The sequence below is a fragment of the Carassius auratus genome, chromosome 1, assembly GCF_003368295.1.
Source record: "Carassius auratus strain Wakin chromosome 1, ASM336829v1, whole genome shotgun sequence".
Taxonomy (NCBI): Eukaryota; Metazoa; Chordata; class Actinopteri; order Cypriniformes; family Cyprinidae; genus Carassius; species Carassius auratus.
The window spans coordinates 25,350,135-25,377,590 of record NC_039243.1 but is presented as its reverse complement, the minus strand read 5'-3'; the positions used below and the strand labels follow the sequence as shown (position 1 = coordinate 25,377,590).

Sequence of the window (27,456 nt, the reverse complement as noted above, 5' to 3'; positions counted from 1 at the left end):
AGCATAAAATGTATAAATCAAGATTTCTTGGTGGGGTGGTCAGCAAGACAATAATGTGGTAAGTAAATAAATAAATGATGATTTTTGAAGTGTTATAAATCATATTTATTATATTATTCTTATTATTAAAATTTTAAATGAATATACATTTTTTAATACAATTTTGAATGTCGACATAAAAGTAAAAAGAAAAAGTTTTGATTATTATTTATATTTTTGTGTTGGGGCAAGTGATGATGTAGGCATGGCCAAATAGCTTGTTTGCAGTCACATGATTCTGATGAAGTGTGAAATTCAGATGGATATCAGGAAGTTAAAAGCTGAATGGGTGAGATACTGTGCTAGTTTTGACACTATAACAAGAGAAAGGTATAAACAGAAAATTACAACATATGTTGGATGTGATCCTTATGTGAGGAAGAGGAGCGATTTTTCAATTAAAATGAAATACTTGCCTGCAATCGAGAAAGGGATATAGTCTAAGCAACTAACCATAATTGCAAACAAGCTATTTCAAAAGTGAATCCCATGATGGATCCAGGATATATGTCACTTTTTCCAGCATTTTTTATTCAATTTCTTTCATTTTCCACCCGTATGTACAACTAATTTTCGGGCATGATAAAAGCTCCTTGTGTTTTCTTGGATTGACCAATTTGAGCATTCATAAACAACCCAAAACATTTTGGATTTTGAGATTCTGCTAGCGATATAGAAAAGTCACCTCCTGGCATGCAGCTGCATTTCGCGCCACAGCAATGACATCATGTGTAAACAACTTATATGTGAATTATTATTATTATTATTATTATTATAAATGTGAAGTAAAAAATAAACAACAACAACATATCGTTCAAAAGTATAAATTAGACATCCTGCATCCCTAAAGTGAAAGTAATGGGGTAGAGCCCTTTTAAAGCCCCTAAAAAAACTCTGGGAACCATAAGCATGATATGATTAAAGTTGGGAAAGGAGGGGGAAGGTGGGGTGATGGGAGCTTAGCCGAGGGTTCCCTCATAGTACTTTTGATTCTGACACTGGAATCTAAACTATTTCTCTGGAGTCTCAGGAAAGAAAAAGAATGAAAATAGAGTGAAGCGGGAGGTGGAGAGAAAATCGCTGAGAAAGTTTATGTAAGCATGTGAGCAGGAGGCCTAAGAAGGTTGAGGAATGCAGGAGCCCGGCAAACAGAATTAACCAAGCCAGTTCAAAGAGAAACGGACCACATTTTTAAAGTGCAGGCCAGGAGAATACAAGCTGCCCTAACTTACCCTTCTGCTTCCAACGCCTCCATTACATATGTGAAACCATGTAGAGTCACTCTCTGAAGGTCAAAGAATTGCTCAGAGTTAGTCAGACTTTGCTTTGATGATATTCACAGCATTTCAGCTAACGTCAAGTGTGCTTAGAGGAGCTGAAGTCTTGTGACTTATTACGCATCCTTAACAAAAAGTTGATATTGACAGTTTTTTGAAGGCAACTTGTCTCTTTAGGAAAATGAGTACTAGGGATAAACAGTGTTTTGCATATCTTAATCCTCTGTTTGACATCCTTGGTAATATTTTTCTAGCTTTTTAATTTGGTGAAATTGCCAGCTTTCCGTACACATACAATTAGAAATTTCTCAAAATGAAGCAGTGTCATATTTTTGTTTTTGTGTAGAAAGGAGAAACGAGGAGCTGCTTTTAGCTCTTTGGGCTATTCAAAAGTAAAATCTCTGAAAACACACTTTTTACACTCTCTCTCTAGTTTAGTTTGCCGACCAGTAGGGTTGGGTACCGAAACCCGGTGACAATATGGAACTGCTATGCACTGAACTGAATAAGAACGCATGTAATAATATTAAAACTCCATATACATTGGGAAGAAGGAGGCGGGAACCGGCGCACAATCAAAAATCATTTTAATATTCGAAAATAAACAAAACAGCGCGTCAGCCCCTCACGGCGACTGACGCGCACAAATAAAAAGCAAACACATAAAATAATGTCCCAGGCCTGGTCCTCTCTCGTCCTTCACTATAGTCGCTCCAGTTTTATATCCTTCCATCTCCTACGTGGGACTCGATACTGGCGGTGGGGCGCAGGTGTAGCTCATCTCCAATCACTACACCTGGCCTCACTCCTCGTTCCCACGCCTCTCGGCCCCGCCCCACTCGCCACAATGCAGATTTACTTAATTGCCTGAGCGATCGGTTGAAATATTTGTCCTGGTTCTCTGAAATGTACACAAGAAGCATGGGCATCGCTAGGCTTTTTTAGCGTGCTATATCATTTAGCTCCATAAACTGTACACACATTCGCCTCAAGAGTCAGTCCCCTTAAATTTTATATGAAAACGACGGCACACGGGTCTCCTCCCCGTCTTTCAGCATGCTCTTCAATCCGCAGACCATTGCAGAAACGGTGTGTGTTTATCGACAGATTGTCAGAATATTTGTATCTGTGCAGTTCTTTGTCACAAATATAGTTTACAAAGGGTAATGTGGGAGTAATCAGTTTCTCATCTACTGTAAAGTTTTTGCTTGGTTCACCGCTCATCACACCGTACACAGCTGTTTACTCCAGCGAAAATCTAGCCCTTAACACAATATGAACACATACTTTAATTACACTTATTTAAATATACTTAATCAAATTATATTTACTTTATACATACACTACTGTGCAAAAGTCTTAGTCTTAGGCAGTAGGGGTGTGCACGTATAGTCGAACATTCGAATATTCATTCTGCTCTAATTATTCGATAAATTAAAATGATATTCGAATTAAAAAAAAAAAAAAAAGTTCACAGTAAAACATAATTTGGTCACTTTCTGTTGTTCTCTATGTTGCTGAAAAATAACGTCTGTCTCATTAAACTTAATTTAAATAAACGAATATTCGAATATTCGTTTTTTGTGAGCTCAAATATTCGATTGTGATATTTGCAGAAAATGCCCATCCCTATTAGGCAGTCTGTCGTCAGACTGCTTATGCATTCAACAATCTCACTAGATTATTATAAAATTAATGGCAAAATGTAAACACACTACAGCAAAATATATAAATAACTTGCTTAAAACTCTTTTTTGGGGTGAAAATACTAATGTGCCTAAGTCTGTACTTAGATAAAGAATAACCATAGAGTAATTCACAGAACTGATTAAAGACAGGCACAGACAGCACTCATTTGAACTAAATATCAGAGTGATTGACAGAGATACAGTAGAAACATTATGTGTGGTTTTGTATTAAATAATGACCCAGATCGTGAAATATATGTTATTAGCCTTCGAGTAAGGTAAGCTTGGGAAATGAAAGCCTCCAAGGAGCGTGTGAATGCTATGGATTTATTTTAAATCTTTTTAATTTTCTTTAATGTAATTCTTTTTAGGATCTTTTAATTAATAATTGTTTATTTATTTTTATACACTGTAAAAAATTTATAATCTTCCCAACTCAAAATTTTCTAGTGACTGGTCACATCTAAAATTTTCAATTGGCCCAAGTGAAATTCTGTAAATGTAATTTTATCAATTGTGGCAATAGTCTGTTAACATTGGCTAAATTAGAAATAATTTGTTAAAACAATTGAAACGAAATTAGGTTACCAACCCATGTTATTGGCCCAATTATACATTTTAAATTGTAGTAGCATTCCTTTTTAGTTTTACCTAAACTAAAAATATATTTTGGTAAATTTATATTAGTAAAGCAACTTCACTGTATTGTTTATTCCCCGTTGCCCCAAAAGAAAAAAAATATATACATTAAACACTCAAGCCATACTGCCACATTTTATTTAATACATTTGATCAAATCTACAACAGTATTGTGAAAATACCTTAAATGGTAAATACATTGAACATTTCTGCACAGTAGACCTTAGTAGATAAAAATCATGCATTTCAATTCAGGATTCCAAGATACACAAAACTCATTAGACCTTAGATCTTACATTAACAAAACCACTTTATTTTTTACACAATTATTTTAAAAACATGTATTATCAGTGTTTAGAGAAATTTCACTGACATTTTGGTATTTAGGTACTACATTTATAAAACTGCACTAACAATATAAAATATTTTATTTATGCACATCCTAAGGAAGAAGATGGACTCGCATCATTGCACCTGTTCTCAGGACAAACTGATGTCCAGAATTTAATCCATTTAATTTTTTATTCATTTAATCCATGGGATTTGTGCTTCCTGTTCTTATGAGCTGTGAATGTACGGTAACTGTTGCTACAAAATTACAATTTAAAAAAGGACAATGAAACCCTCTCGTGGTTTTTAAGATGTCCTCTTAAATGGTGAAGAAATGTTGATTGAGAGCAGATTTCCCACAAGAAAATTTGGTAATCCCCTTGTTGCCAGTCTTTGGATGTACCCTCCACAAATGTGTTTTTAAAGCTCCAATTGTCTTGAAAATGCAAACACATTCTAGGTGTAAACATGGAAAGGAAGTTGCATTAACTGACCAATTGCAAGTTCTGTAGTGCTTGAAAATTAGGTCTTGGTGAGGTGATGAATACTTGCAGAAGCAGCACTGCATGGACTTCTTCTAAACCTGCAAAATAAATAAATGAAAAAGCTGAAAGATGATACTTTTGCAAAAAAAAAAAAATAAAAAAACATTTCTAAAGATAGAGCTAAACGGGGAAAAGTTGTCAGAAAGTCTGTACAGCAACTGGAAAATATAGCCAACTGTGGACTGTGTGACCAGCATGCTGGTGATAGTCAAGTCCACACTGCTGAAAGGGCAAAAGACCCAGAGTAATATTGAGCAATTTCTGTTACATATATATATATATAAAAAAAGAGTTAGAAATCTTTAGAAAAAATTAATTAGATGTACAATTATATAAAATAAAATTTGTTCAAGTTTGTAGAGATTTTCTGAGGGAGGGGTTCCCAGACTAATGCCTATTTCACACATACTCCATTTGCAGTGAGTATGTTAACTGGTTAGAGCTTTCACACTGCAAGAGGATGCGGTCCGGCAGTGTGTTCCAGGTGCGGTATGTCTGCAGCAGTGCAGCATTTCCGCATTAAGTCTATTTTTTGCTGTGCTGGACCCACTAAATTAAAGTGACAGCACATTGTTCGCATTAAAATAAACATGTATTGACATGAAAATCTAGATATTTCACCACATAATTTAAAGTCTACTCTGTTTCAAAGTCAACACATGGCTTTTTTCCTTGGATAAAGCAAGGAAAACGACACTATACCTGGCATTTTGGTAAAAAATAAGTGACATAATGGTTAGCACTCATCCTTTCTTGGAGGATTTCTTGTAAAAAAGATTTAAAAAAAAAACAAAAGAAAAGATGAGAATCGGCTGTTTTTGTCAAACCTGTTTTAAGTTTTAATTTAAAATATATCTCATTTCTAATAAATCTAGTAATTTCACCACATATGCATTTAATTTGAATATAATTTATAACTCTACTCTGTTCCAAAGTCATGTACACAATATGGCGTATCTCAATGGGATGCAAGCGGCGCAAGTGATCTTTCGTGCGTATCTCTATGCCATATCGTGTAATTTGACCTCACTTACCAGAAGTGATGGTGTGGGGACGGCTGATTTGAGGTAAAATGTGATATAAATACTGTCACTGACACATTGATGTCTGACACGAAATGATCGGTTTGTGTGAGAAACCCAACAGTATTTAATTATTAATTAACAGATTGCTATTAATAAATAGTGATATAATTAACATTACTAATTCTGAGCTTTATAGCTTGCCATACATGTACTGCAACACGCACATAAGCACTGGAGACGGAGTATGTGTCAAACGGGTGTAACACAAATTGGCCAACCACTTTGTAAATTATGTAGCCTGAATTACAGTATCACAAATTTTAGAAGCGTCTCATGGCGGCTCTCAATAAAGCAATTTAACACAATTTAAATATCACAAGAACTAAGGGTATTTTACACGAATATGGTATGAACAAATATGCAATAAAAACTTTTAAATACTCACTGTGAAAGTCATTACGTTAGTCGTTCCGTTTAGTCAGACCTAGGATGTTTGGCTACATTGAGAGAGAAAAAAAAAAGTTAACAGAAACATATAACTAATAGCTAGTGTCTCATACATTTATCATAATCACAATATAGTTTGATAAAATTATTTAGTTCAATAAATAGTAAATGAGATATTAGTATTGGACTAAATTAGTTTATAAAAGGCTATCATGAAACCAAGGCGTGAATTCAATGTTATTTTGCAAAATACAATGTTATGTAGGCTAAGGAAAATATTGTAGCGCACAGACTCTTCATAGTTGTGAAATTGCTGTTTGTTTTGCACCGGCAGTGATGGGGTTAACAAAGTAAGTTCGGAGCATAGATCGGAGGGCCGGGACAGTGTTCATCTCACAGACTGTCTTCGTTCTGATTAAAAGTTCGGAAATAGAGCTTCCCTTGTCTGTAATTTTTCAGACATTACAATATACTATGTCCTCAAGTAAAACATTCGGAGAGTCGTTAATGCGTTTAACCTTACACAATGTTAGTGTAATGGCCGCGGTAGTGTAACATTAATGCCCATGTTTTACGGTTTTATGCTGAAACATTGAGACCTGCACTCAGTTTGACGTAAACAAGACTTAATAAATTCATATTTCAGTACTCACCATAACTTAAATGAAGAAAAATCTGTTTGGAAATGATGTCTTAACTTCTGTCGTCGTACTTCAGCATCGACTCCCCAGTCTCCTCATCTCTCCCGCGCAGATATATTTGAATCCACTATACCATTACCAACGGTTTCTCTCAGGTGCGTTTTTTTCTCCGCAAGGCTTGTTCAGCAAACACAGATATTTCACTTGTACTTGATTAATTGGCTGAACACAATTTAATATGTTCAGAGAATATATATTTTTAATTTTACCTTTGGACCATAAGCTAAAATTACCCCAATGCATCTTTTTGTTTGGGGATAATTATTTGAAAGCAATTTGTTGAGTCAATATTTAATTGTCAGTTTCCAAAATGTTTCAAAAATTATTTTTTTTTACAGTGTAGAAGTATCGGTTCAGGCACCGTTTAGGCACCGGTACCATTTTAAAAGTATCGAAATGGCACCGGTATCGGATAAAACCCAATCGATAAACCAACCCTACCAAACAAAAATGTCCAACAGTGGATGTACATAGGTCATGAGAAGATCAGATAATATTTTAATATTCCAAATAACTGTGAAAGAGTAGACAATAGGGGGAGGAACCGACAATGACCTAAGCTGGATTCGGTCACATGACCATCAGGCCACAGCATGTTGGTGAACTCGTACTAGCCAACAAGCCATGTATTCAGTGAGACCCTCTCTCTGACCCTCATTTTTGGAAAGTTGAGAAACATAAGACGAGGGAATGCAGCATGGAGACTATGCTATTCCCCAATCCACTTAACATTGCCATCATTATGGTTTTTATAACTCTCAATCAGGACCAAACCTTAACATGTCAAGATCAGAAACCAAGAAATGCTTGTTAACTCAGTGTGGTGATGGTGTAGTCGTGGCCTTCTCATGATCTAATCAGTCACCTGGGATGTTGATCCAGTCTGAGAATGAAATTGGCTTCCTTTCTGTCTGTCTCTCTTTGCACACACAAATATGCACACACACCTTCGTGCAAGGTCAGCCATGAGTCAGTGCAAGTGATTCTCATTGTTCATCGAGGCAGTCAGGTTGCTGTGAAATGTATCGCTTCAGGGTGAAGAAATAAACAGACAAAGCAGCCAGAAAGAAAGACCTGCTGTATTTCTGTCATCATACTTTATAGCTTCAGGGCAGGTTTTACAACATCCTCAACCACAGTTGATTCAAAGGTGTGGCAGAATACCTATGAAACAACCTGAGTGAATCATTACAATTACAGATCGTCCAGATTGTGTTTGAATGCGTGCGCCAAGACGTTTGTGTGGAATTTACCAATTCCAAGTCTTGTTTGAACTGAACCAAGCTACATCTATTGCAAGTTTTTAAATAAAGGATTCGACTTTGTGCAAATATCTATTTTTTTAAGGTACAAACTTCTTGTTGCACTCACGTGTTGAAGATTGAACCAGCAATTAAGCTTGAGCTTTAATGCTGAATAATGCCTGAAGCTTCTTCTCGATCAGGGTTGGTTAGTATTGTAAAGGACTCGTGTGTATGAATCAGACTCCTGTGGGGAATGTTTATTGTTAGGTAAATGTCCTTGCATGTCAATTCGGATCTATTCCACTCAGCTGGGCACCTAGAGGATGACTGATTGTGGGTAGTGTGGGTGGTAAATCCATGCTGTTGGATTTAAAGTCTATTCAGACCAAGTCAAATTTGAGTGAATTTGAGTCTGGCTTGCAATCTTCCTAATCAGTTCATACTCAAAATAAGTGTAAAAATGCCGTAAGTATACAATAAATGTGAAGTGTATTTTAGCATAGTATGATCGTTAGTGAACGTGATGAGCTTTTGTGTTTTGGTAAAGTCATCATCCTGTTGACTGCCTTTTCAGCAGCGGCCTTTTGAGCTTGAAGGAGTTTCTTTCTTTTGTGTGTGTTCCGTGGTCATCCAAATGAGCACTCAAGCATGGACAGTCGTTTGGCAGAGACAAAGCTCATTTTCTGTCTCACCCTTTCTCTATTCCACAGCTATCGTTAAGCTCCTCTGACTCTATTTGATTCAACTTCATACCCTGCTAGCCGCTTGCGAGCACACACACACACACACACACACACACACACACACACACACACACACACACGTTTGTCTTTGTCGTTCTTTCTTCTCAGCCAAATATCTACCAAGAAAAGTTTTATTTTTATAGATGTCCAACATTCAAAGACTTGCACAAACAATTTCTGCACTCACCCTCAGTTTAGTAATCTTAAACCTGTACAAGTGTACGAGTTAGCCTTCAGCGCTAAATGAATCCTTTGCAAAGTTCAGTTTAACAACCTTAAATAAAATTTATTAGGCTGCCAAGACAATAATTGCAATTACTCTTGCTCATACTTGAACAAATCCCTGCCATAGGCTTTAAAATTACGAATGTAACTCATCCTAAATTATTTGTGCATGAACAGCACCTCAAATTGTATCACTTTTGACTATGTTATTAGCTTTCTAAGCAACAATGTTTATAGCATTATGAATGTTAGAGTCATTAGAGAGATTCATTATCATCAGTAAGTTTTGGGGTGAATTATTTTAGCTTGTTTGTAACCTTATATATGATATCTAATCTGAATTTACTTCAGTGTCACATGATCCTTCATAAATCATTCTAATATGCTGATTTGCTGCTCAAGAAACATTTCTCATTATTATCGTTGTCAAAAACAGATATTCTGCTTAAAGTTGTTGTGGAGACTTTGATAAAACTGGATTCTCAATATGAAGTTCAAGAGAACAGCATTTATTTTGAATAGAAACGTTTCTACTGTCATAAATAAGAGATGTTGTCTACTGTCTTTTAAATATATGTAATGTCCCTGCTGAATAAAAGTATTCATCTCTTGAAAACCTTGAACCCAAACTCTTCTAAAAGTGAAAAAATCTAGTAAAATAAAGTCTTGCTTTTTTCAGTTGTTTTATTTCTGATTCATGTTTTTACTTTAAGTGTTAACTCTGCAGAGCTTTTACAATGTTGAGTATATATCAGTGCTGATCTATGGGCCACTCTACACCGACAGCCCCGGGCAAGATGAAGAGAGCTATCTGTTTCCTTTCCCTCACCTCCGATATTAGATCCTTAAGCTATCCAGCTAGATTCAGGTGTAACAGATTAATGATGAATGAAAAATAAGGCCAAGAAGGTCAAATAAAACAGCCTGAGTCTGTGAACAGCAGTAGTTTTTCCTTGTCTGTTTTTAAAAGAGGAAGTCTCCTTTTTCTCACGTAACCCTGTTGAGGCTCCATCGAGTCCTCTCGAGTTTGGTAAAGCCCAGCAGAACAAGTTAAAAAGAGAAGGAACCAGAATTGACACTATGCACTGTGCAAAAAAAAAAAAAATGTTCTGGATTATCCAAATTGGATAACGTTGTGGCTTCCTTGTTTCATATGTCTTTGTGCAACATACTTGTACTTTGTAACTAAAAATGAATTCTGAGTTGGCTCAAATGAAGTTGGAGTGAATGAGGGTATTCTTGAAATGTTTGCAACCGGATCTTTAGATTTCTTAACCAGCTAGGTATAATCTAAAAGTTCTAGGGCTCAAGTTTATTTGGATCGAGTTTTCAACGACAGGAGCCTCCCTTTTCCTTTCTGTCTGGAGCAAACTTTGGCCAGGGAGTGTCGTTCACACACCCCACCTGCCTGCCCTCAGTAACGATGAGATCACTCGGCTACTGATAACATTACATGTCTTTTCAGGCAAGCCAATCTTTATTGACCTTGACCAAGCCTAAACTTTATTCAGCGTGATGCAATAAAATATAAGTAAGATACAATAAAATGTAATGAATCATTCTGCAGCATAAATTATGCCACACCTTTTCACACTAGCGTGCATGGCCTGGATGATTGTAGAGATCACAGTCCAAGTACTTCTTTTGCTTTCTTACTCTCTTGCCATCATATGTGATAGATTCGACTGCTCTTTGTACGCAGACCTGCTGTTTGCTCTTTGACGGCCTCCACCTCTTCTTCCTCCCCCATCTCATTCCTTTATGGCAGTGAAACAGAGTCTTGCCCATGTGAATAGGCAGACTGTTGACACAGCTGAGTGCAAGGCAGCACACATGTGAAACGGCTCTAATGTTTTGTGATTGCTAGGCAGAGATCCGAACAGGTGACTTTGGCTCAAAGCAAGCAGGTTTAATAAAGGCCTTGTACACTTAGAGGACCAAGACACCTATATAGGTGAAATCTATCAAAGCCACTTATCTGCTTCTAAGGCTACCATTATCATAGGCAGTGCATGATGGGTATAGGATGTTGTGGCTGTGAAATGTAGAAATGCTATTTAAAGTTCTACTTTAGGTTTTACATCTAGAGAAAGAAAAGTAAATTGCACTCATTTGTGATGAAAAAAGATGACTACATTACTTAACAATATTACACCAATGCAACTTTTAAATATATATATTTAAAGCATTGCTTTATTTTAGGTTATACTTTGTTTTACAGTGTCCTTTTTACAGTGTAATTATACATTTAAATAGTGAGTAATATGAATGCAATTATGCATAATTTATTGTTAATACTATAGTAAGTACATGTAAAGTGTAACAAACACACCATAAAATTAAGTGTTACCTTATTTTATTGATTAAATATATATTGATAATTATTTTCTTCATTTGTATGTGTCTTGCAGAGTTCCTTTAAGATTTTCTTTTGTTATTCTCAGGTGTGATCCGAACACAGGAACTGCTGGACCATGAGACCGTAGCTCACTACTGGCTGACAGTCTACGCCACTGACCATGGTGTGGTCCCACTGTCTTCCTTCGTGGAGGTCTACATCGAAGTCCAGGATGTCAATGATAATGCCCCACAGACCTCTGAACCTGTCTATTATCCGTCTGTCATGGAGAACTCACCTAAAGATGTCTCCATCATCCAGATTGAGGCCTTTGACCCAGACACCAAGTCCAGTGAAAAGCTGTCCTACAAGATCACTAGCGGGAACCCCCAGGGTTTCTTCAGCATCAACCCTAAGACTGGTGAGTGTTTCAAAGAGCTTTTCATCTTTTCATCTTACAGTCCTTCTAGCAGTCGATTTGAAGTCACTGAGGTTGACAGAATTTAAAAAAAATGGGCTCAAATCAGAAGTAAGGCAGATTTAGTTGACATATAAATAATTGCTATTGTAAATGATTTGACACACATATTGATTAACTACTACACTAAATTAAAATTATTACATATCAGATTACATTTTGCATTAATTCATGATTTAACCTGAATGCTGAAATTTCAGCTTCAAAAGTAACTTTTTTAAAGAAATTGAGACTTTTTATACAGCAAGCACACATTAAATTGATCAGAAATGGCAGTAAAGACATTTTTAATAAAAAATTATATATATATATATATATATATATATATATATATATATATATATATATATATATATATATATATATATATATATATATTTTTTTTTTTTTTATTTTTTTTTTTTATAAATGTTTTTTTTAACCTTCTGTTTCTCAAAGAATCCTGGAAAAAAAGTTAAGCAGCCAAAAATATTTAGGCTGTTCAAAATTCAGCTTTTCCATTACCGGAATAAATTCTGTTTTAAAATATGTTGGAAATAAATGGAAAACTGTTATTTTAAATTGTAATAACATTTCACAGTATTACTGTTTTTACTGTATTTTTGATCAAAGAAATGCGTCCCAGGTGATCTCGGTAATCTTAAAGTCTCCTTGAGCCATGTAGTGAACAGTATGGCAACTAACAGTAGTTCTGTTAATCATTTATTCAGCTGACAAACAACTCAGCCATTGATTTCCTAGTCGAGCATGGTGTGCAGAGCATATTCTGTTCAAAAGGCCATTTTTATGTCATATTGACCTACATCAGTACAGTGAAAATGGTCCATCAGAGCATTCATCCATCAACAGGATGCATTCAAACAGTAAGAGATAGGTTAGGTGCTGTACATCCTAATGCTCTTCTGAGATTCTTTGCGTGCCATCAGTCCCAAACCTCTGTTTTTTATGTAAATCTACTGAAGCATAAGACAGTGAATAAGTTTATGAAGCACACTCGCCTGCTCTCAGATCTACTCCATGTTCTTGTTTTCTCACCATGTTTCTCTCTCTGTCGCTTTTCTCTCTTTCTCACTCTCTTCATGGATCACTGTGTACGCATATGGGGTTTGCTAAATGGACCCACACTGAATATTTTATACAGCTATGGTTCCCCCTCCTCGTGCTCCTCTCCCCCATAGAGAAGAACATGATTTTGCAAGCATACAGAGGAAAATAGGTATAAAAAGGTGCAGACAGCAGATCCAGAGGCCGGGCAGCTTGAAATGATTCAAACTTCAAGTTCAGGACTTTTCAGAAACATGTTAGGTCACATTACCTAGAGTCTGCAATTTCTTCATTGTTGTCTGAACTTGTTTTGTGCTAAGAACAAATAACTTTTAACTGAAAAAGACTGTCAGGGCTCTACAATGCTACAAAACGACTACATTCGACTGTGAAAAGATATTTAGGAGCCTTTGAAACTACTGTTTGTGATGTTTCTTGGAAAAAATATTTGTGGACCATTTGCTCTACATTTAATCTCATTATTTCCTTCGAGAAATTGTTAAGATTTTAAAGAGATATCATTTATGTATGATCTTTCCTATGGGTAGATTTCTTGGAAATCCGCAAGCTGTATATGGATGGAGTGAGTATGTGCATCAAAAAAAGCCCACTGAACCTGAAAGCAATCAGTCTGAGAAACTGGCCCTGAAGTTTTATTTGAGTTGAAGGTTTTGGCTAGTCTGTGAAAGTTGGTGGCCACCCTCTCTCACAGTGTTTCACTGACTTGTGTGGTCTTTTTTCCCCATAGCAGTTACATACACAAATGTGAAGGTTATTTTTGCTAGCAGTGGCCAATGAGAGTTTTCAGACCAAATAAGGGTTTGTCCTCCAGCAGACTAAGTTCTCTCAGTAACGGTTCCACATTTGGATTTGCTCCAGGGAAAGAAAGAAAGGGGGGGGGGGGGATGGGGGGTGGAGGATAGAAAGAAAGAAACAAAAAAGAGAGGAAAATTTAGGCAGTCTGACTTTTTAGTAGAATATTAACAATTCCGGGAGTGGCAGATGTGTGGATTTACCATGAGAAAGAGATAAGACTGGCAATCAAGAAAGCATGTTTTTGCAGCACTGCTAGTTTTAATTCCTAGTGTTCAACAGAGATGGTTCAGAGAAGACCCTGAAATATTTTGTCATCTTGCAAGTGCATATCAGATCTCCAGAGGAAGGGCTCTGCTAAGCACAACTGATCTTGTTCAACCATATCGGTATGCAATGTAGACGGTACAAAGTTTTTCAAAAGCACAGGGTTCTCACCCACCCAAACACTTAGAGACATAATATAATATAACTGGAAGTAAACAAGGATGGGCCTGTCTCTTCAGATAACATACAGCTGCACAGCATGTCTGTAAATGAAGAAAGTTCATTGGAGGAGATCTTTTTTTACTGAGATGTTCCATTTATTTAGCCGGTTAATAAAAAAAGTCTATGAAAATATTAAAGTTCAGCCTCAAGGAAGTAACTGTTGCTATTATTAACAACAACTAAAATATTTGTCATTAATTGTAATAAAGCTGTAATAAAATAACATATAAAATCAACCTACATCTGTAAAACTTTAGAATTTTTACAATAAGAAATGTTGTCTTGGCAACTAACTCAAATAAAATAAGTTTTAGTTAAAATGCTTAAAGAATTAAAACAAAAACTGAAACTAAATAAATGAAAGCTTAAAAAAAAGCAAATGTAAATTAGCCACATAAGAATTAGTGAAACTTAAACTATTAGAGTATTCAAATTATATTAAATTAATACTGTCTAAAGGTTGATTGGTTTGGCCGCTTGAATTTACTTTATTGCAGATTTACACAGGCTTATCGTGGGTGATGAATGAAGTAGATGATGTTATCCCTGCTTTATTAAGCATTTCACAATAACCGGGAGTATAATCCATTTAATCAGGATGACTTGCAGTACTGTTTGAGTTTTGAGCTCGGAGGGAAAATGAAAGATTCCACGTACTAACTCTGAATGAAAATAAGAAAAAAGACACTAAACAGTCTCAGTCACTCTTTCAGTCACTGCCTTTTAATAATTAAACAAAATAGCTGCTACCTCTAATAAATGAAAAGTTTGGTTCGGAATTCAGTGGCTGTTTCAAAAATGTGGGAAAAAAATCTACACTAGGCTTTGAGTGTACAAAATGTATTATCTAAATCACTCTCTTTGTCTCCTTTAAAAAAACAAATACAGGAAGCATTAAACCCAAAATATCATGATGTGAATCACAGGTCAGAGTTCACTAGACTTTAACTTTGGAACATAGATGACACTTGCATGAGCTTTTGTATGAATGGAAGTCATTGGAAGGAAAAGTATTGTGTGACCGCCCCTTTATATAAAGGTAAGGTAAGGTAGCATACAAACTACCAGCATCCCAAATCCTGGTGACCTTTCACCTCTGAGAATTTTCTGAAGCAGAGCTCCAGTAAGAGATCCCCACTAAATCTTTATACACGAGTACCAGCAGCCTTTACTTGTGTGAGAGAGAAAGAGTGTGCAGATAGTAACAGTATTGCAGACTATGATACTTTAATAGCTATTTCAACAATTAATAACTTTCTTGGAACACTTAAAAGTACTTCATGTGATATGGCTCAAAGCAATCAAGCAATTAACTCATAAAATTTATCACATAATAGCTACCTGCGTTTTTATATTTTTTCAGAAACAAGGTTTGAATACTCCATTGAATCTGGAGTTAATTGTTATCACCACTGACCTCTATTATTAGTATTTAATTTTCATGCCCAAAACGTCACGCCTGACGATAAAGCAGTTAAATATACAGCAGGCCAAACCTCAGTAATTACATGCTCAGAAACAGCAGAGCCCTGCACTGGCGTGTCTACAAAGCTGCCCTGTGAAAAATAGGACCTGTGGGAAGAGGCAGAATAAACTTGTTTGTTGCTTCGCTGGTAGATCGGTGAAGAGCACATCTGCAGTCTTGGAGTTTGATTGTTTATTTGTCAGCTGACATTTTTGTCTGCTTGGTCACAAAAGCACCTTAGCCGATATTGATTGGTTGTTTTTTAGTTGTGTGGGCTTTGATGAGAGTTTCCTTTTTTTCTTTTGGCAACAGTAAACAGGTCTTAGTGCTGCTTTTGTGTTTCACTGAAGGGAACATGTCATGGAAAACAGGATTTTCCTTTATCTTTTGAAAAGCATTTATTGTACTATGTAGACACACTTGAATGTGCACAACACAAAGCCTCCACATCAGTTCAGTACACCCAATTATAGAAAATAATCTATAAAACGACTTAAAAAAAAAAACAGGCATAATTATTAATATCTTGACATTTGATATATGCTATTTATTTATTAGTTTATTTCTATAGATAGATGATAGAGAGGTAAATAAATCAATTAGTGGTCAACCGATATTAGAAAGCAATAGCCCATATACTGTAAAGCCGATATAATTTTTTGTATTATTATTAATAATATTTAAGAACTTTGAAATCATTTGACAATGGATTAAAAAATAAATGTGTAAAATAAACAAACTTACACTTTATATGACAAAGTATTTTTCACTAATAAATAAATATTTAATAGAAATATAATTAAAAAGGAAGTAACCACTGTAACCAACAGGGCACTCAGTATTCTGGGAAGTTTGTGTGCATTAGGAATCATATTTTTCAAAGACAGCCAGGGTAACACTCATTTTACATACAGCACACAGGGAAAATGTCATGAATATGGCAGTGGGCAAATGCATAAAGCACAGCATAATTTGAAATCATGAGTTTAAAGTTCAAAGCATTCAGTTAACACGGACACCATCACACAGAGCACACACGATCATGCTAGATAAAAATGCACATTTCACAAAATCTCACAGCTGGAGTTTACAAGGTTTGTGAAATTAAATGTAAATTAAGTTAAATTAGTCTTTCAAAAAAAAATTTAAATTATATAAATGCGTATTTTCTTAATGCTGATGGCAAACGAAAAAGTATTATGTTTGCCTTTCTATTCCTAATAATATATAAAAAGCAGTCATTATAATAATTTCTGTATACATTAAATCCTTTGTTTAACCGTTCTATCTGATTATTAGACAGACTAGTATCCGTATTAGATAAAACTGTTAACAATGACAGTAAACAAGAGGGAGAGTGTGAGCACTGTGTGCTCAGGCACTGAGCATCAAAATAAAAGTCCCGCCTCAAACACATCGGCCAAGTAGAAAAACTTATTGACCAAAGCCGACATTAGAAAAATGCCAAATATTGGCCGATATATATCGAACTTGGCGATATATCGGTTGACCACTTAAATCAATATAATACCTATATTAATTTATATGCCTCTCTGTTTATTTATATACTTACTTATCTCTGTTTGTGTATTATATGTGGCTGGATGGGTGGATATAGGTAAATAAATCAATATCTATATTAGTTAACTAGTTAATTTATTTAAATGTCTGTTTATTAATTTACCTCACAATTTATAGATAGATAGATAGATAGATAGATAGATAGATAGATAGATAGAGATAATGTATTAAATATTTTCTGAAAACAGACAAAAATAAAGGATTTCGGTAAAAGACAGTCAAGCATTAAAGAATAGCTGCCTTAAAACTCATAACATCTGAAGACTGTAATTTTCTCTGACACCTGTGTTCCACAGCCACACTAAACAAGAAGCATTAGAATTTTCCAGGGAGATACCTGGCGGAGAAACAAAGATCCCTGTTGAATTAGTGTTTTGTCCTAGAGCTGCATTCACAGATATGTTGAGCGACTGTAGCTGAGGATAATAACACACTGCTGGTGAACGGATTGTTCCCGTCTTTGAGTCAGGTCATGCAAAAGGTTAACCTGCTCATACTGACCTCAATCCCTTCTGCAAAGCTCAGTTAAAGTAATAAATGAGTGTGTGGGCATGATCTTGCATTAATATGGTGTGTATGTACCTGCATGTGTTTGTTACAGTATAAGAGTTCATGCATTAGCTTGCACATTCACATTCATTTCTCTGTATCTTTAAGGCCTTTCCCAGAGGCCTTTGCTTTGTGTGAGGAGTATGGGTGGTTCCCTAGTCTTTTCCTTTGCCCTTGTGAAATGCTTTCTCTCAATGACTGCACAACGATTTTTTTTTTAGCTAAACCATATATGCAAGAGAGATTATTTTGTTACTCTACTTGTCGGTGAAATTAACCTGTCTGTCTTGAAAGCTGTGTTCATCCTGGTTTTCGAAAGCACCCCAGTGAGTTGGACTTCGAATGATGTAATAAAGGAAAAGGCTTTATGTGAGCGGATGTATTTGCACAAGTGAATGTGACTACTCATTTTTTTTAGAGCAGAAGCACATGTATAGAGAGACAGGGATCAGATATCAGTATATTCTTCATGACAACGCATTTTCAGCTTAAAGGTATAGTTCACCCAAAAATGTAAATTCTGTCTTAATTTACTCACCCTTGTGTTATTTCAAACCTCTTTGACTTTCTTTCTTTTGTGGAACATAAAAGATATTTTGAGTAATGTCAGTAGCTCCGATTCTCAACATTTTATAAATGTCATTTGTGTTTGCAGACGAGAGAAAGTCATACAAGTTTGGAATGACATGAGGGTGAGTTAATGATTTTTGAGAGAACATAATGCTTCTCGTACATGAACAAGTCATGAGAATGTAAATATGACGTTAAATCTTTTTTTTTTTTTTTTTTGTCTTATTCGCTATCGGAACAAAATAATTTAGTAAAAAAAAACTATGTAATTTTGTTGACTTGGTTAGAGCTGATATTTAGTAACTCCATTTAACTTTACCAAAAACTATTTTTACGAACTTTTGCCTTTTGTCAGTGCTGTTTTTGTTAACTAAAACTATAAAAAAAATAGTTTTCACTATTGTGAAATGAACCTAAAATATAATATAAATAATAAACAAAAAATATAAAAAAGTTGATGTTCTAAAATTATTAAATGTAAAATAAAATGAAAAAAAATTAAAAAATTAAATGTAAATTATTTTTAATAAATCTTTAGCTGAAAATATAAAAATAAAAACTAATTAAAAAAATATATATATATATATATATATATATATATATATATATATATATATATATATAATATTGTAATAGTGTTATATTATATAATACTATATAAACAATATTAAAATAACTGTTCATTGTGGACCTTGAGTGCGCTGGTATGTGAGTATGGGAGTTATTTCTTTAGCTGGCAGGCACAAGCAGAAAGAATTGTGCTCAGTACAATGCAGACAGCTCTTGCTCTGGTGTACAAACTACACACACATTTCTGCAAATCTCAGATCTCTTGTGTAATACCTGATATCTGCATTAGCTCTCTCTTTGTCCTCTTACCAGAGTAGTTTAAGCTCACTCTACTGACAATATCAATAGCTTTGGCTGCTGGGATAGAAATCAGCTCAGGTAATTAGAAGTCTACGAGCCACCTCTGTGCCTTTGAGCTCTGCTCTGCTTGTATAATTGGAGTGAAAGGAGGATATAGCTGCAATGATTCACAAGACCTGCTTTCCTCTCCTCTCTCCTCCTTTCCACATCTTATCAACTTTCAGCAAGCCCCTGGTTTTTTGAGAGAGAGAAGAATAAAGGAGAAAAAAATTGGGTTGTTATACAACAATACCATGTGCTCTTTTCAAAGGGTTCAACCCAAAGCAGGGAAAGCATGAAAGGAAATGGATACTATGTCCAACGACTTCCTGTCGTTTCCTGGCTTTTAGGCTCCCACGGTTGGCACGAGGCACAAAAGGTTATTAAGGATAAAGCAAGGTGCAGAGTGAAAAAAACAACACAAATCACTCCCCCTCCCTCTCACACATTCCTTTGGATAAAGTTGCAGTGTTTTAGAGGCTTGTGAAGCATATCCACTGGCACACCTGTATTGTTTGATTACAGATTTCACACAACAGAAATCTCCCTGATATTCAACCCAGCCCAGCGAGCACACATCCATGAAAACATTTGACCTCTGACAGAATCTTTGCATATGTAACATGGGTGTATAATAAATAATGTGATTTGCCATTGTATAGAGAATCTTGAGAATATTAATGTTTTTCCCCCAATTCTAAAATTGCACTTTTAAAAAATGACTATTTGATTGAATGACCCTACATGTCAACTTCTAAATCAACCAATGGTATGTTTGGGGCGGGACTAACTGCCAGAACAATTGAGCGGTATAGAGATGACATATGGACATATAAGACAACCCAGAATCACCCTGGTCCTTTGATTTTGACAATTTTTAGCTAGTGGACTGTTTTGGAACACTATTTTGGATCAATGGAGAAAATAAGCTTTATAAATGTATGATTCTCACTTTGTTAATCAGGATAATATGCTTAAACACAAATTTTATTACTTTTGGAGTCCAAATATAATCGAAAGTACTAGTGTTTAGATGACTTAAGGACAATGGAAGCTAGGGCTGGGTGAAATATTGAGTTTATATGATATATCAATATTTTCTTTATAAGTGATTCGTTATGAGGCAATACCGTTTATAACGATACACAGTAGTTTAATACGAGCGCATTTGAAAATATAGCGAGGACAGACTTAGCTGCTGCGGAGAAAGTGCTTAATCCAATTTGTTCTTAACATATGACATATTTTAAGTCCTTTAAAAACTCGTATGACATAGTTTATAGTTTTGTTTCACAGTAGTTTAAGCGGCTTGGTCCATCAGACTCTCAGACAGAAAGGCTGCGTGTGCCTCTGACTGAGACACAGTCTTATCACTCTATTTAATGTGCTTGATATGTGCTGTCTTCCTGAATGTATAACTTACATAGCACAGGTATATCCTCCAATTGTAAATGTTAGAAAGACATGTAAATATTTACATTTTTCTGTCAGAAGTGCGTGAGCTTTCTGCTTTGGGATTCTCCGATAAACTTCAGTGAACGAGCACCGCCTCACGCATGTGCTCCAAACAGACAGAGCTCACTTAAATAGGAGCACTATAATTATAACCACATAAGCAAGTCTATTTTTATGATAGCACTGACTGTAAAGAGACTGCAATTGGATAATCAAAATAGCTTAACACAACTCTGTGCTTCTTGTTTTTTTTTTAGTTTCGTGAATTTAACTTCTGCTTTAAAAGCCTTATTTTTGTTTTTAGATTGTAATGTTACAATTTTAGAATGAAATGTGATTTTAACTCTTTTTTTTGCACATACTGTAATATAAATGCATGGTTCCATTAACTTTATTTGTTTTCATAGCCTTTGATATGTATTGTTTTGTTGGACAATATTGGGAGGTAAGTGAAATAAATAGATATTAAATACAGATTTTTTAAATACAAATACAAAAACGAAAATACAGAGATATATATCTGATATCGCAAATCAGCAAATCAGATGAAATCGCAAATCAGCCAAAACATATAAAAAAAAAAAAGATATGATTTCATCACCCAGTCCTAATGGAAGCAGAAGGTCAAAATACTAACTTATTTTTGTTTTGGGACTCAAACATTTTTTTTTTTTTTGCAATTGCTTTTGGTGCAACTAGTTGCACAACAGTAATTCATCCATAAAGGACAGGACAGATAGGTTTTGTGCCATACCTTGTGCTGTAGAAAAAAAATACAAATCAATGCTGCAGTCTTAATGCGAACATTGAACACTTTGAACACAACATGCTTACACAGAGGTGGGAATGCAGTGATTTAGTGATATAAATCAAGATCGTCCCCGTGCATGAGTGAATCATGAGCTCTGAATACTCAAACCAGAAAGAATGTTTTCAAAGAGACTTTATCTGCCAGGGATTTGTCTCTCTCTTCCTGAACCACGCTCTAAATGGAGTAAGTACACCGAATAAAGTGGAGGTCTGAAAGCACAGTGTTGGTAATCTCAGTCACTCTCAGATAGGAATTTCCTGCCATCAGCTGCCCCATTTCCAGGGGCCTTCGGTTGCTAAATGCGGAGACTCAGCTGAATCCACTTGACAAGACTGATGGGATTTATTCAGATGATGTCTGCTTTATCCGCCAATGAGTTTGAGAGGGCCTAGTTTGTGAAATGTCTTGAGACGTCATCATTTAATGGACTGTAATGGAAATTACATGTTCAATTCTGTTCAAGGCCACTGGTAAGACTGCCCAAACAGAATTGGGAACCTAGTACTTGCCGCTGTTGCTTATGTCATCTTCAATTGTAAACTTACTTTAGGTCACTTTTACTACAAAACACTGTCCATGCAAAGGCCTTTAACAGGTCCTTCATAAACTATTTCATGTGAATATACTCATTAGTTAGTATAGTATTAGTAACAAATTTATTAATAAAATAATATGAAATCATACAGCATTTGCACTGGCTTGTCTACATATTTGTGTGTGCGAGTGTGGAAGAGTGTCTCTATGATAGGCTCTATTGAGTGTTCTGCAGGAGGTTAATGGTGTAAGGCTAATGTGAGGCTTTTTTCTGATAGACACAAACCCAGCAAAGACTCCTTTCTCAGCCTCAAGTGTTGCCCTCTCTCTCTCTCTCCACTCTTAAATGGCTGCCATTCACACACACAGTATGTGTTAAAATGAGGAGGAGGGTAAGGGTGCATTTGGAACATTGCCCAGGTCTGCCCACTGTAGTGCACATCTTTGTTTGTGCGCTCATTTATCTATGTAGCTGTGGCGTGGACTGTTTTATGCTTGTTAGTGGGCCTTGAGAGTGAATGTATGTACATTCATCTGTGCTCAAGAGCGGTGCATGTGTTTCTGTAAGTGTGTGTGCACTTTAACATGTGTTCGAAACCCTTAATGAAGAATGTGGCATAGGTCCACTGAATATTCTGAATATCCACTGAATATTCGGCAACCGAAATTATTCTTATCTCTTTCGGTGTTCAGCCGAGTAATATGTACCGAACAATGACTAACACAGTCAAATATAGGCACGCACTAATGCAAACATGTCGGCAGTGTGAAAGTATTTCTAACGATCAGAGAAAGAAGTAGAAATCATTTTAAGCATGAAGCACCGACAGCGAGAGACTGTTAAGTGCTGCATTACATGTTCCGATTAGAAGAAGAAATGATGATTACAGTATGATGATTGATATTGCGAAATTTCCTCAAATGATTAGTAAATAGATTTCAGAATGTAAGATTTTTTGATGCACGCACAAAATCTATGTATTCTGAAAGCACTGCACAGGCTCGCGGCACCAGGAAATCTGCGCTGAAACTGTTACCTGTCAGTTTCTCAGTAACATTTTTGTTAATTTTTTAAAGGCATGTGACAGTGTGATATGTGCATCAAACATCTTTCCAAATTTGTAATGAGAATCATTTATAAATCTGCATGCTGTGAGTGCTGAGAAGCACTGAGATCTTCCTGCGGATCTGTAAAGTGCAAAGATTAAAGTCTCAAATCCAACGAGATATTCACATGCGCGTGTGTGTGTGAAAGAGAAAGAGAAAGAATCAGCCGTCTTAACCGTCCGTGGCTTGTGTACTGCAAGCACATACGAGCTTCATCACTGTGTCTGTCATGTCACTCTGTTCCTCTTTCTGGCCTTAATTGATGGTAAAACTAAGCGATTCTGAGCTCAAGAGAGCCAGAAAGAGAAAATAGCTCTTCTTCTTTTTTCTCTCAAGTGTTTTAGAGGAAAGAGTAGAGTTTTATTTACCCAGACACTTAGATGCTCTTTTTTTATTTTTTATTTTTTTCTGTTTTCTTTCTTATTTTATCCTTTTCTCTAGAGGGAGTGTAGTGGCACTATCATTATATGTGAGATTTCACTGTGTTTACAGTAGGAGGTCAGCGGTTAGCAGAGGCGATTTTAGCTGTGGATCACACTCTTGCGCTCAGTGAGACAAGTGCAGGCTGTAAGTATCGCTGACTATGCAGGCAGATCAAATAATGAAATCTTTGGGCAAAATGCATTTGCTTTCTCGGAAACAATGAGGTTAAACACCACCTGACGGCTAATGAAATGAGATTTCTGCAAACAGGACATGATTCATCCCAGTCTGCTGGTGTACTCACTAGGTTTCTTAAGTAGCTTAACTAGAGTTGACTGGTCAACTAACTTCACTGGAAAAGCCTTTAACATCCAGGGAACCATTATATTGGACTTTATGCCAAGAGAAAAATGGTTGTTTTAAAAAAAAACTTTTACTGAAAGGTTCTTTAGAAAACCAAAAATTATTCTTCTGTGCCATCACTGTGAAAACCTGCTTTTGGAACAATTTATTAGTAAGAGCGTAAACCATTTTGAACCTGCATCGAAATACACAAGAGTTCATTCATTGGTCTCTTTCTTTCTTTCTTTCTTTCTTTCTTTCTTTCCATTTGCTTTCCAATCTCCTAGCTTCAACGTTTTTATTTTTCTCTTTTCCAAAAATGGCTGAACTGTAATTTTCTTTGGCCATGCTTAGCCCACAATGCAGGAGACCACTGTTTTTTTGGCCGGGGAAGAAATGGATTGTGGGTATGAACACGGGCGTCTTTTTAGCAGCATGTTCTTAAAGTCTATCCAGCAGCCATACACCTCAGCATTACACGCATACGCTCACGTGTAGCAATATCTAGGGGATAGAGAGTCATTTCAGCTGAGAGATGTGTTTTAGCTCAATATGCATCCCTCATGTGCAATATATTCATATGAACTCATGAAATTGTATTCAGTAGAGGAAAGCATCACAGTCATATCTGCCTATTCTGAACACCAAAACTTTAAAAGCTGCCTAACTGAGATTAATTCAGAATAGCAGCTGCATATTATTACATTTCAGCCTATGGTGAAAACAAATTATTCTTAACCCGCTACACACACCAATTGCAATAGAATCGCCGCTGGCTAGTAAATGTTTTTGTCACATTCGGTGATACAGGAAACACAGGAGAGATCCAAGTGCAGGTAAGAGGTTTATTGAGGGGCAATCCAAAAGGGTAAACAGTCCAGGCAGGGTCAAAACCAGAATATCCAATAAGCATAAAAAAAACTAAACAAGAACACACGGCAAGAGCAGACTATGGAAAGTATCACACATAAGACAAGGACTCCGTGATACAGACTCAGACAGACCGGGTATAAATACACAGAAGGATGATGAGGGAACTGGAGACAGGTGGGGAACAATCAATAAACTAAAACAAGGAGGAAGGTGACCAAATAAGGGAACAGGAAGTGATAAGGTGACAGACACCGTGGAAAAGGAGGACACCTAGTGGAAACCCAGGGAACACAACCCAGACACTGTGACAGTTTTAGTTTACTCGCCAGAATGATATTCTATTTATATATATATTTGTCTGTAAAATGGCAGTCAAAACAGGGATGATAATAGAGGAGCACCAGCCAATGAGATCGTAGTTGGCTCATTACTTCCGCCTACTACTTTACTTGGTAAGGTCGTTCTTTCTCTCTTCTTTGTGTGTGTGGGAGAAACAGTGCTCTCAGCAAAGTGACAGCGAGTCATGCACCTTCACACTAGAGTTTACGGTATGTCAAATACAGGTGCGTTGCATGTTCATTGAGATGAATTGAAAAAATATGGATTGCTTGACAGAGAATGAAACTCTGAAGCGCAGTCATAGTGTTCGGCGAGTGAAAACATATCTGTGGTAAACTTGTTATTGGCTCTAACACACATTGGTGGGTAAAATCGAATAATTTATAAGCCAATGGCTAATGTTAGACATCATTTAGTCGCCCAGAGTGAAGATTTAGTCACATATGCAAGTGATTTACTGTAGAGGGATGCCTATACATAATATTCCTGCAAACTCTTATAAAACCTTTTTAAATGTCCCTATTTAATGCTTTTTTCCATTCCACTCAAGTTCTTGGTCTATAAATGTAGCTTTGCCTTTAATATAATGTTGTAAAGTGCATAGATTTTGATGTCTGCCCATATTCAGAGTTTATTTTCATTCCCATGTATGACTTCAAGAGCAAAGGAGAGAGAGATGGTTAGCAGCCTAACACAGTTTTGAGCAGGAGCAGGAGGCGTGTTGCGGCCGGGCTATTTCTGCTGCCTGCATGTGCGCCATTGATGGCTTCTGGTTTCGGAAATCCTTTTTCTGCACTAATCAGACGCAGTGCGGTCGGCAGGCATCTCTCGTGTGGCCGGGGCTGGCAGCGTCCACTGCGCTCTCTGCCCCATCTAATGTACAATTATACTGACAGAGGAACACAAGTCTGCTTATTATCTGCAATCAAGACGCTCTTTACAGAAACATGTGCTCATTTGCATTGTTGTTCGATCTCTGTCTGCCTGTTTATTCTCTCTTCACTGGGTTCGGCACTTGAATTCACTTCCAATTGGATTTCCGTTGTGCTCAGATCTTATTTTCCTGTAATGTAAAGCCCTTGAGAGAAATCTTCTAAAACCCACCATAGAAAAACACACCTACTAACAGAATCATATACGGAGTAAACACAGTGATGCCTGCATTGACATTTCACTCATCATTTCTGTGCTTGAAGCTGTTTATGATGAGTGTTGTGTGTTTGGTTGAAGGTAGTGTGTGAGGATGGTGTTGTCTGTTTTCAGGCAGTGTGTGTGTGTGTGTGTGTGTGTTTAAAGCGTGGTTGTTTGTTCAGCAGTCCTGACACGATCACAGTGCCCTTTTCTGCAGTTCTGTGCAGCTGGATCTGTGGTATTTAACGTTTGTTTGTGTTTGTCTGTCTGAGTGTGTGTGTGTGTGTGTGTGTGCTACATTCAAACAAATGTATCATAAAAAAAAAAGTTTTTATAATTATTATTATAATTGCAAGTTTTAGTTTAGCCAAGTCAAACCAGTGAAATTTTATTTTATTTGGATAAAGTAATGAGTTTTAATGTGGTTATTAAATTTTGTTCATGTGTTTGCAGGTTTGGTCACCACCACGTCTCGGAAGCTGGATAGAGAACAACAGGATGAACATATTCTAGAGGTAAAAACAGCCAGATGCATCCACTGATCACATGTTCACTCCTTAGAGCAGACAATTCTTCAAACTCATATTTAGGGTAGTCCTAAAAGGTCAATTTCTTTCTTCTGTTCTTTTTTTTTATTATTCCTAATTAAGGAGTGTTCTGGGTTGAAGTTGAGCTTTATTCAATCTAATATAATAATTTGATGCCCAAGAACCATTTCATAATTTTATCAATGTTGATATCAGTTGCGCTGCTTTGTGGAAATTATGAGACATTTTTTCAGAAATTTTTGATGAAAGTTTAAAAGAACAACTTTTGAAATACAATTTTTTTAATAACATTCCAAATGCATTTACTGTCACTTTTATTCAGTTTAATGCATCTGACCCCAAACTTTCAAACTGTAGTGTATAATAAAATACTTTAAAATAGTAAAAAGATTTTTGTTATTGTTGTTTTCTGGTTTAAAATTTAACCTATAATATTATTTTAAAGGGAACTACTTGGGAGAAAAGGGGCAGAAATCCTAAAAATTGGGAAAACAGATGAGTAAAAAACTTTTAGCTTTGACTGCTTAGACCCAAGGCATAAACCACCAAACTAAACTGTGCACGTGAGCGGACTGCATTCTTCCCCCTCCATTCCCTCCAGAGTGCTTCTGAGGGGATTTAGATATCCGGTGTGTGTGGAGGGTAGGTGTGTGTGTATATATGCATGTAGGAGTTTGCCTTTGTTCTCTCTCAGTGTACCGTCTCAGGATTAGGCAGGCCAGAACAGGAAGCGTCACCATGCCCAGCCAAAGTT

General features: G+C 36.2%; 1 protein-coding gene and 1 long non-coding RNA gene across 2 annotated transcripts in view; one reads left to right on the top strand and one right to left on the bottom strand.

The window, feature by feature from the left end:
• Positions 1 to 27,456, top strand: part of LOC113105601 (protocadherin Fat 1-like) — a 90,145-nt gene that overhangs the window by 15,883 nt on the left and 46,806 nt on the right. The window contains 2 exon segments of the mRNA XM_026266770.1: positions 11,348 to 11,662; positions 26,608 to 26,669. Coding sequence (XP_026122555.1) covers positions 11,348 to 11,662; positions 26,608 to 26,669 — 377 coding nt within the window.
• On the bottom strand, positions 3,424 to 7,026 carry LOC113105611 (uncharacterized). Its single transcript, XR_003292386.1, has 3 exons — positions 6,644 to 7,026; positions 5,989 to 6,040; positions 3,424 to 4,556 (listed from the first exon to the last, which is right to left on the bottom strand). It is a non-coding gene; the product is annotated as an uncharacterized LOC113105611 (long non-coding RNA).